The following is an 11,722-nucleotide window of genomic DNA, read 5'->3' as shown; positions in this document are numbered from 1 at the left end:
GTGTTAGCTGTGATGGTGTAGTTGTGATGTGTTTGGTAGTTGTGATGTGTGTGTTAGTTGTGATGTGTGTGTTAGTTGTGATGTGTGTGTTAGTTGTGATGTGTGTGTTAGTTGTGATGTGTTTGTAGTTGTGCTGTGTGTGTTAGTTGTGATGTGTGTGTTAGTTGATGTGTGTGTTAGTATGTGATGTTGTGTGTTAGTTGTGATGTGTGTGTTAGTTGTGTGTGTGTGTGTGTTAGCTGTGATGTGTGTGTTAGTTGTGATGTGTGTGTTAGTTGTGAGTGTGTGTTAGTTGTGATGTGTGTGTTAGTTGTGATGTGTGTGTTAGTTGTGATGTGTGTGTTAGTTGTGATGTGTGTGTTAGTTGTGATGTGTGTGTTAGTTGTGATGTGTGTGTTAGTTGTGATGTGTGTGTTAGTTGTGATGTGTGTGTTAGTTGTGATGTGTGTGTTAGTTGTGATGTGTGTGTTAGCTGTGATGTGTGTGTGTTGTGATGTGTGTGTTAGTTGTGACGTGTGTGTTAGTTGTGACGTGTGTGTTAGTTGTGCGTGTGTGTTAGTTGTGACGTGTGTGTTAGTTGTGATGTGTGTGTTAGTTGTGATGTGTGTGTTAGTTGTGATGTGTGTGTTAGTTGTGATGTGTGTTTTAGTTGTGATGTGTGTGTTAGCTGTGATGTGTGTGTTAGCTGTGATGTGTGTGTTAGTTGTGATGTGTGTGTGTGTTAGTTGTGATGTGTGTGTTAGTTGTGATGTGTGTGTTAGTTGTGATGTGTGTGTTAGTTGTGATGTGTGTGTTAGTTGTGATGTGTGTGTTAGTTGTGATGTGTGTGTGTGTGTGATGTGTGTGTGTTGTGATGTGTGTGTTAGTTGTGATGTGTGTGTGTTGTGATTGTGTGTTAGTTGTGATGTGTGTGTTAGTTGTGATGTGTGTGTTAGTTGTGATGTGTGTGTTAGTTGTGATGTGTGTGTTAGTTGTGATGTGTGTGTTAGCTGTGATGTGTGTGTTAGTTGTGATGTGTGTGTTAGTTGTGATGTGTGTGTTAGTTGTGATGTGTGTGTTAGTTGTGATGTGTGTGTTAGCTGTGATGTGTGTGTTAGTTGTGATGTGTGTGTTAGTTGTGATGTGTGTGTTAGTTGTGATGTGTGTGTTAGTTGTGATGTGTGTGTTAGTTGTGATGTGTGTGTTAGTTGTGATGTGTGTGTTAGTTGTGATGTGTGTGTTAGTTGTGATGTGTGTGTTAGTTGTGATGTGTGTGTTAGTTGTGATGTGTGTGTTAGTTGTGATGTGTGTGTTAGTTGTGATGTGTGTGTTACCTGAGAGGCAGCCTTCTCAAAGCCATCAGGGTTCATGGAGGGCATCAGGTGAATACGTGTGGTGTGGATCAGCTCGATGATCGACTCGTTGCCCTGTGACAACACAACAACATATTAACTCTGTGATCATCTAGTAGTCCTGTTATAATACAACAACATATTAACTCTGTGATCGTCTAGTAGTCCTGTTATAATTCAACAACATATTAACTCTTGTTACAACACAACAACATATTAACTCTGTGATCGTCTAGTTGCCCTGTGACAACACAACAACATATTAACTCTGTGATCGTCTAGTTGCCCTGTGACAACACAACAACATATTAACTCTGTGATCGTCTAGTTGCCCTGTTACAACACAACAACATATTAACTCTGTGATCGTCTAGTTGCCCTGTTACAACACAACAAAATATTAACTCTGTGATCGTCTAGTTGCCCTGTGACAACACAACAACATATGAACTCTGTGATCATCTAGTTGCCCTGTTACAACACAACAACATATTAACTCTGTGATCGTCTAGTTGCCCTGTGACAACACAACAACATATTAACTCTGTGATCGTCTAGTTGCCCTGTGACAACACAACAACATATTAACTCTGTGATCGTCTAGTTGCCCTGTGACAACACAACAACATGTTAACTCTGTGATCGTCTAGTTGCCCTGTTACAACACAACAACATATTAACTCTGTGATCGTCTAGTTGCCCTGTGACAACACAACAACATATTAACTCTGTGATCGTCTAGTTGCCCTGTTACAACACAACAACATATTAACTCTGTGATCGTCTAGTTGTCCTGTTACAACACAACAACATATTAACTCTGTGATCATCTAGTTGCCCTGTGACAACACAACAACATATTAACTCTGTGATCGTCTAGTTGCCCTGATCATAATATAATATAATATAATATAACTACTGGTTACAGAGGTACTGGGCCAGGTTATATTACATGTTGGTACTGGTTACAGAGGTACTGGGCCAGGTTATATTACCTGTTGGTACTACTGGTTACAGAGGTACTGGGCCAGGTTATATTACCTGTTGGTACTGGTTACAGAGGTACTGGGCCAGGTTATATTACCTGTTGGTACTGGTTACAGAGGTACTGGGCCAGGTTATATTACCTGTTGGTACTGGTTACAGAGGTACTGGGCCAGGTTATATTACCTGTTGGTACTACTGGTTACAGAGGTACTGGGCCAGGTTATATTACCTGTTGATACTGGTTACAGAGGTACTGGGCCAGGTTATATTACCTGTTGGTACTGGTTACAGAGGTACTGGGCCAGGTTATATTACCTGTTGGTACTGGTTACAGAGGGACTGGGCCAGGTTATATTACCTGTTGGTACTGGTTACAGAGGTACTGGGCCAGGTTATATTACCTGTTGGTACTACTGGTTACAGAGGTACTGGGCCAGGTTATATTACCTGTTGGTACTGGTTACAGAGGTACTGGGCCAGGTTATATTACCTGTTGGTACTGGTTACAGAGGTACTGGGCCAGGTTATATTACCTGTTGGTACTGGTTACAGAGGTACTGGGCCAGGTTATATTACCTGTTGGTACTGGTTACAGAGGTACTGGGCCAGGTTATATTACCTGTTGGTACTGGTTACAGAGGTACTGGGCCAGGTTATATTACCTGTTGGTACTACTGGTTACAGAGGTACTGGGCCAGGTTATATTACCTGTTGGTACTACTGGTTACAGAGGTACTGGGCCAGGTTATATTACCTGTTGGTACTACTGGTTACAGAGGTACTGGGCCAGGTTATATTACCTGTTGGTACTGGTTACAGAGGTACTGGGCCAGGTTATATTACCTGTTGGTACTGGTTACAGAGGTACTGGGCCAGGTTATATTACCTGTTGGTACTACTGGTTACAGAGGTACTGGGCCAGGTTATATTACCTGTTGGTACTGGTTACAGAGGTACTGGGCCAGGTTATATTACCTGTTGGTACTACTGGTTACAGAGGTACTGGGCCAGGTTATATTACCTGTTGGTACTACTGGTTACAGAGGTACTGGGCCAGGTTATATTACCTGTTGGTACTGGTTACAGAGGTACTGGGCCAGGTTATATTACCTGTTGGCACTGGTTACAGAGGTACTGGGCCAGGTTATATTACCTGTTGGTACTGGTTACAGAGGTACTGGGCCAGGTTATATTACCTGTTGGTACTGGTTACAGAGGTACTGGGCCAGGTTATATTACCTGTTGGTACTGGTTACAGAGGTACTGGGCCAGGTTATATTACCTGTTGGTACTGGTTACAGAGGTACTGGGCCAGGTTATATTACCTGTTGGTACTGGTTACAGAGGTACTGGGCCAGGTTATATTACCTGTTGGTACTGGTTACAGAGGTACTGGGCCAGGTTATATTACCTGTTGGTACTACTGGTTACAGAGGTACTGGGCCAGGTTATATTACCTGTTGGTACTGGTTACAGAGGTACTGGGCCAGGTTATATTACCTGTTGGTACTGGTTACAGAGGTACTGGGCCAGGTTATATTACCTGTTGGTACTACTGGTTACAGAGGTACTGGGCCAGGTTATATTACCTGTTGGTACTACTGGTTACAGAGGTACTGGGCCAGGTTATATTACCTGTTGGTACTGGTTACAGAGGTACTGGGCCAGGTTATATTACCTGTTGGTACTACTGGTTACAGAGGTACTGGGCCAGGTTATATTACCTGTTGGTACTGGTTACAGAGGTACTGGGCCAGGTTATATTACCTGTTGGTACTGGTTACAGAGGTACTGGGCCAGGTTATATTACCTGTTGGTACTGGTTACAGAGGTACTGGGCCAGGTTATATTACCTGTTGGTACTACTGGTTACAGAGGTACTGGGCCAGGTTATATTACCTGTTGGTACTGGTTACAGAGGTACTGGGCCAGGTTATATTACCTGTTGGTACTACTGGTTACAGAGGTACTGGGCCAGGTTATATTACCTGTTGGTACTACTGGCTACAGAGGTACTGGGCCAGGTTATATTACCTGTTGGTACTGGTTACAGAGGTACTGGGCCAGGTTATATTACCTGTTGGTACTACTGGTTACAGAGGTACTGGGCCAGGTTATATTACCTGTTGGTACTACTGGTTACAGAGGTACTGGGCCAGGTTATATTACCTGTTGGTACTGGTTACAGAGGTACTGGGCCAGGTTATATTACCTGTTGGTACTGGTTACAGAGGTACTGGGCCAGGTTATATTACCTGTTGGTACTACTGGTTACAGAAGTACTGGGCCAGGTTATATTACCTGTTGGTACTGGTTACAGAGGTACTGGGCCAGGTTATATTACCTGTTGGTACTGGTTACAGAGGTACTGGGCCAGGTTATATTACCTGTTGGTACTACTGGTTACAGAGGTACTGGGCCAGGTTATATTACCTGTTGGTACTACTGGTTACAGAGGTACTGGGCCAGGTTATATTACCTGTTGGTACTGGTTACAGAGGTACTGGGCCAGGTTATATTACCTGTTGGTACTACTGGTTACAGAGGTACTGGGCCAGGTTATATTACCTGTTGGTACTGGTTACAGAGGTACTGGGCCAGGTTATATTACCTGTTGGTACTACTGGTTACAGAGGTACTGGGCCAGGTTATATTACCTGTTGGTACTGGTTACAGAGGTACTGGGCCAGGTTATATTACCTGTTGGTACTGGTTACAGAGGTACTGGGCCAGGTTATATTACCTGTTGGTACTGGTTACAGAGGTACTGGGCCAGGTTATATTACCTGTTGGTACTGGTTACAGAGGTACTGGGCCAGGTTATATTACCTGTTGGTACTGGTTACAGAGGTACTGGGCCAGGTTATATTACCTGTTGGTACTACTGGTTACAGAGGTACTGGGCCAGGTTATATTACCTGTTGGTACTGGTTACAGAGGTACTGGGCCAGGTTATATTACCTGTTGGTACTGGTTACAGAGGTACTGGGCCAGGTTATATTACCTGTTGGTACTGGTTACAGAGGTACTGGGCCAGGTTATATTACCTGTTGGTACTACTGGTTACAGAGGTACTGGGCCAGGTTATATTACCTGTTGGTACTGGTTACAGAGGTACTGGGCCAGGTTATATTACCTGTTGGTACTACTGGTTACAGAGGTACTGGGCCAGGTTATATTACCTGTTGGTACTGGTTACAGAGGTACTGGGCCAGGTAGACGATCAGTTCCCGTCCTACCGCCTCGTTGCCGTGCATGTTTCCAATGTACTTAAACTCTGGCTCACCTGGGGACAGAGACACACAGGTTAGATCAATACAGGTTAGATCAACACACACACAGGTTAGATCAACACACACAGGTTAGATCAACACACACAGGTTAGATCAATACAGGTTAGATCAACACACATACACAGGTTAGGTCAACACAGGTTAGGTCAATACAGGTTAGGTCAACACAGGTTAGGTCAACACAGGTTAGATCAATACAGGTTAGGTCAACACAGGTTAGGTCAACACAGGTTAGGTCAACACAGGTTAGATCAATACAGGTTAGGTCAACACAGGTTAGGTCAACACAGGTTAGGTCAACAGTGGGAGCCATCCATTGGACGGAGATGTTTGTCCAGCGAATAACACATGACATCACTTTCTTGCAACTGGTCTGAAAATAGTTTCCCTGAGATATATTGATGGATAAAAACGGACAAATATGGTTTCTTCTGGGTTCTATGTGTGGCAGTAGTATCTTGTCTCTTTCTGTCTCTTTCTGTTGTACAGTGGGGGGAAAAAGTATTTAGTCAGCCACCAATTGTGCAAGTTCTCCCACTTAAAAAGATTAGAGAGGCCTGTAATTTTCATCATAGGTACACGTCAACTATGACAGACAAAATGAGAAAAAAAATCCAGAAAATCACATTGTGGGATTTTTAATGAATTTATTTGCAAATTATGGTGGAAAATAAGTATTTGGTCCATAACAAAAGTTTCTCAATACTTTGTTATATACCCTTTGTTGGCAATGACACAGGTCAAACGTTTTCTGTAAGTCTTCACAAGGTTTTCACACACTGTTGCTGGTATTTTGGCCCATTCCTCCATGCAGATCTCCTCTAGAGCAGTGATGTTTTGGGGCTGTCGCTGGGCAACACGGACTTTCAACTCCCTCCAAAGATTTTCTATGGGGTTGAGATCTGGAGACTGGCTAGGCCACTCCAGGACCTTGAAATGCTTCTTACGAAGCCACTCCTTCGTTGCCCGGGCGGTGTGTTTGGGATCATTGTCATGCTGAAAGACCCAGCCACGTTTCATCTTCAATGCCCTTGCTGATGGAAGGAGGTTTTCACTCAAAATCTCACGATACATGGCCCCATTCATTCTTTCCTTTACATGGAACAGTCGTCCTGGTCCCTTTGCAGAAAAACAGCCCCAAAGCATGATGTTTCCACCCCCATGCTTCACAGTAGGTATGGTGTTCTTTGGATGCAACTCAGCATTCTTTGTCCTCCAAACACAACGAGTTGAGTTTTAACCAAAAAGTTATATTTTGGTTTCATCTGACCATATGACATTCTCCCAATCCTCTTCTGGATCATCCAAATGCACTCTAGCAAACTTCAGACGGGCCTGGACATGTACTGGCTTAAGCAGGGGGACACGTCTGGCACTGCAGGATTTGAGTCCCTGGCGGCGTAGTGTGTTACTGATGGTAGGCTTTGTTACTTTGGTCCCAGCTCTCTGCAGGTCATTCACTAGGTCCCCCCGTGTGGTTCTGGGATTTTTGCTCACCGTTCTTGTGATCATTTTGACCCCACGGGGTGAGATCTTGCGTGGAGCCCCAGATCGAGGGAGATTATCAGTGGTCTTGTATGTCTTCCATTTCCTAATAATTGCTCCTACAGTTGATTTCTTCAAACCAAGCTGCTTACCTATTGCAGATTCAGTCTTCCCAGCCTGGTGCAGGTCTACAATTTTGTTTCTGGTGTCCTTTGACAGCTCTTTGGTCTTGGCCATAGTGGAGTTTGGAGTGTGACTGTTTGAGGTTGTGGACAGGTGTCTTTTATACTGATAACAAGTTCAAACAGGTGCCATTAATACAGGTAACGAGTGGAGGACAGAGGAGCCTCTTAAAGAAGAAGTTACAGGTCTGTGAGAGCCAGAAATCTTGCTTGTTTGTAGGTGACCAAATACTTATTTTCCACCATAATTTGCAAATAAATTCATTAAAAATCCTACAATGTGATTTTCTGGATTTCTTTTCTCGCATTTTGTCTGTCATAGTACCTATGATGAAAATTACAGGCCTCTCTCATCTTTTTAAGTGGGAGAACTTGCACAATTGGTGGCTGACTAAATACTTTTTTTCCCCACTGTAGCTGGTGAGAAGGTCACATCTCTCTCTCTCTATCCTCTCTCTCTCTCTCTCTATCCTCTCTCTCTCTCTCTCTCTCTCTCTCTCTCTCTCTATCCTCTCTCTCTCTCTCTCTCTCTCTCTCTATCCTCTCTCTCTCTCTCTCTATCCTCTCTCTCTCTCTCTCTCTCTCTCTCTCTCTCTATCCTCTCTCTCTCTCTCTCTCTCTCTCTCTCTCTCTCTCTCTCTCATAGCTGGTAAGGTAACTGATGAAGGATTGTGATTCACATTGGAGATTACTGAGAGGGTAGGTACACACACACACACACACCTACCTCAAGGTGAGGTCTGGAGAATTATCACCCTGACAAATATCATGAAGGCGCTGGTCAGACTGTCTCAGTTGAGTTAGTAGAGAACCAGACAGAACAGCTGAACTTCCTCTCCTCACCACCAGAGGGCAGACTCTATTCACCACACATAACAGCCACATAACAGAACCTCCTCACCACCAGAGGGCAGACTCCCTTCACCACACATAACAACCACATAACAGAACTTCCTCTCCTCACCACCAGAGGGCAGACTCTATTCACCACACATAACAACCACATAACAGAACTTCCTCTCCTCACCACCAGAGGGCAGACTCTATTCACCACACATAACAACCACATAACAGAACTTCCTCTCCTCACCACCAGAGGGCAGACTCCCTTCACCACACATAACAACCACATAACAGAACCTCCTCACCACCAGAGGGCAGACTCTATTCACCACACATAACAACCACATAACAGAACCTCCTCACCACCAGAGGGCAGACTCTATTCACCACACATAACAGCCACATAACAGAACTTCCTTTCCTCACCACCAGAGGGCAGACTCTATTCACCACACATAACAACCACATAACAGAACTTCCTCTCCTCACCACCAGAGGGCAGACTCTATTCAAAACACATAACAACCACATAACAGAACCTCCTCACCACCAGAGGGCAGACTCTATTCACCACACATAACAACCACATAACAGAACTTCCTCTCCTCACCACCAGAGGGCAGACTCTATTCACCACACATAACAACCACATAACAGAACCTCCTCACCACCAGAGGGCAGACTCTATTCACCACACAAAACAACCACATAACAGAACTTCCTCTCCTCACCACCAGAGGGCAGACTCTATTCACCACACATAACAACCACATAACAGAACTTCCTCTCTTCACCACCAGAGGGCAGACTCTATTCACCACACATAACAGCCACATAACAGAACTTCCTCTCCTCACCACCAGAGGGCAGACTCTATTCACCACACATAACAACCACATAACAGAACCTCCTCACCACCAGAGGGCAGACTCTATTCACCACACATAACAGCCACATAACAGAACTTCCTCTCCTCACCACCAGAGGGCAGACTCTATTCACCACACATAACAACCACATAACAGAACCTCCTCACCACCAGAGGGCAGACTCTATTCACCACACATAACAGCCACATAACAGAACTTCCTCTGTTTGTGCCCAGTAAAACTACAGTCAGTGGAAGACTTCAACAACATTTTAGAAGTACTGCTGGTGGAATAACACAGACACACGAATCTCTCTCTCTCTCTCCTCTCTCCCATCTCTGTCTCCTTTCTCCCTCTCTCTCTCTCCCACTCTCTCCCTCTCTCTCCTCTCTCCCCTCTCCGTCTCCTTTCTCCCTCTCTCTCTCCCACTCTCTCCCTCTCTCTCCTCACCATCTCCTTTCTCCCTCTCTCTCCTCTCTTTCCCTCTCTCTCCTCGCTCTCTCCTTCCCTCTCTCTCCTCTCTCCCTCTCTCTCTCTCCCACCCTCTCCTCTCTCTCTCCCTCTCTCCCCCTCTCCTCTCTCCCTGTATCTCCCTCTCTTTTCCTCTCTCACTACATCTCTCCCTCCCTCCATCTCTACCTCCCTCCCTCCCTCCATCTCTCCCTCCCCTCATCTCTACCTCCCTCCACCTCTACCTCCCCTCATCTCTCCATCTCTCTGCTGATGTAATCATGACCTTTCAACCTACTGTGATGTCTCCTGTCGGTGTTAGAACTGTGATGTCTCCTGTCTGTGAGAGAACTGTGATGTCTCCTGTCTGTGATAGAACTGTGATGTCTCTTGTCTGTGATAGAACTGTGATGTCTCCTGTCTGTGATAGAACTGTGATGTCTCCTGTCTGTGAGAGAACTGTGATGTCTCCTGTCGGGAGAGAACTGTGATGTCTCCTGTCTGTGATAGAACTGTGATGTCTCCTGTCTGTGATAGAACTGTGATGTCTCCTGTCTGTGATAGAACTGTGATGTCTCCTGTCGGGAGAGAACTGTGATGTCTCCTGTCTGTGATAGAACTGTGATGTCTCCTGTCGGGATAGAACTGTGATGTCTCCTGTCGGGATAGAACTGTGATGTCTCCTGTCGGGATAGAACTGTGATGTCTCCTGTCTGTGATAGAACTGTGATGTCTCCTGTCTGTGATAGAACTGTGATGTCTCCTGTCGGTGATAGAACTGTGATGTCTCCTGTCTGTGATAGAACTGTGATGTCTCCTGTCGGTGATAGAACTGTGATGTCTCCTGTCTGTGATAGAACTGTGATGTCTCCTGTCGGGATAGAACTGTGATGTCTCCTGTCGGGATAGAACTGTGATGTCTCCTGTCGGGATAGAACTGTGATGTCTCCTGTCTGTGATAGAACTGTGATGTCTCCTGTCTGTGATAGAACTGTGATGTCTCCTGTCGGTGATAGAACTGTGATGTCTCCTGTCTGTGATAGAACTGTGATGTCTCCTGTCGGTGATAGAACTGTGATGTCTCCTGTCTGTGATAGAACTGTGATGTCTCCTGTCGGTGATAGAACTGTGATGTCTCCTGTCTGTGATAGAACTGTGATGTCTCCTGTCGGGATAGAACTTTGATGTCTCCTGTTGGGATAGAACTGTGATGTCTCCTGTTGGGATAGAACTGTGATGTCTCCTGTCTGTGATGTCTCCTGTCGGGATAGAACTGTGATGTCTCCTGTCGGTGATAGAACTGTGATGTCTCCTGTTGGGATAGAACTGTGATGTCTCCTGTCGGTGATAGAACTGTGATGTCTCCTGTCTGTGATGTCTCCTGTCGGGATAGAACTGTGATGTCTCCTGTCGGTGATAGAACTGTGATGTCTCCTGTCTGTGATAGAACTGTGATGTCTCCTGTCTGTGATAGAACTGTGATGTCTCCTGTCTGTGATAGAACTGTGATGTCTCCTGTCTGTGATGTCTCCTGTCGGGATAGAACTGTGATGTCTCCTGTCGGGATAGAACTGTGATGTCTCCTGTCTGGATAGAACTGTGATGTCTCCTGTTTGTGATAGAACTGTGATGTCTCCTGTCGGGATAGAACTGTGATGTCTCCTGTCTGTGATAGAACTGTGATGTCTCCTGTCTGTGATAGAACTGTGATGTCTCCTGTCTGTGATAGAACTGTGATGTCTCCTGTCGGGATAGAACTGTGATGTCTCCTGTTTGTGATAGAACTGTGATGTCTCCTGTCGGGATAGAACTGTGATGTCTCCTGTCGGGATAGAACTGTGATGTCTCCTGTCTGTGATGTCTCCTGTCGGGATAGAACTGTGATGTCTCCTGTCTGGATAGAACTGTGATGTCTCCTGTTTGTGATAGAACTGTGATGTCTCCTGTCGGGATAGAACTGTGATGTCTCCTGTCTGTGATAGAACTGTGATGTCTCCTGTCGGGATAGAACTGTGATGTCTCCTGTCTGTAATGTCTCCTGTCGGTGATAGAACTGTGATGTCTCCTGTCTGTGATAGAACTGTGATGTCTCCTGTCGGGATAGAACTGTGATGTCTCCTGTCTGTGATGTCTCCTGTCGGGATAGAACTGTGATGTCTCCTGTCTGGGATAGAACTGTGATGTCTCCTGTCTGGGATAGAACTGTGATGTCTCCTGTCTGTGATGTCTCCTGTCTGTGATAGAACTGTGATGTCTCCTGTCTGGGATAGAACTGTGATGTC

At 45.2% G+C, this 11,722-nt stretch overlaps 1 protein-coding gene across 1 annotated transcript in view; it reads right to left on the bottom strand.

The window, feature by feature from the left end:
- The window catches only part of LOC311121851 (carboxypeptidase E), a gene marked incomplete at both ends in the record, with an annotated part of 7,750 nt that extends 2,146 nt beyond the window's left edge, over window positions 1-5,604 (bottom strand). Inside the window, 2 exons of the mRNA XM_084196290.1 lie at window positions 1,314-1,406; window positions 5,501-5,604. Coding sequence (XP_084052416.1) covers window positions 1,314-1,406; window positions 5,501-5,604 — 197 coding nt within the window. The remainder of the gene's footprint in view (window positions 1-1,313; window positions 1,407-5,500) is intronic.
- Window positions 5,605-11,722: the final 6,118 nt, after the last annotated feature.

This window comes from Coregonus lavaretus (genome assembly GCF_964263955.1).
Source record: "Coregonus lavaretus genome assembly, contig: HAP1_SCAFFOLD_8944, whole genome shotgun sequence".
NCBI classification, from domain to species: domain Eukaryota; kingdom Metazoa; phylum Chordata; class Actinopteri; order Salmoniformes; family Salmonidae; genus Coregonus; species Coregonus lavaretus.
This window is presented reverse-complemented; position numbering and strand designations above follow the sequence as displayed.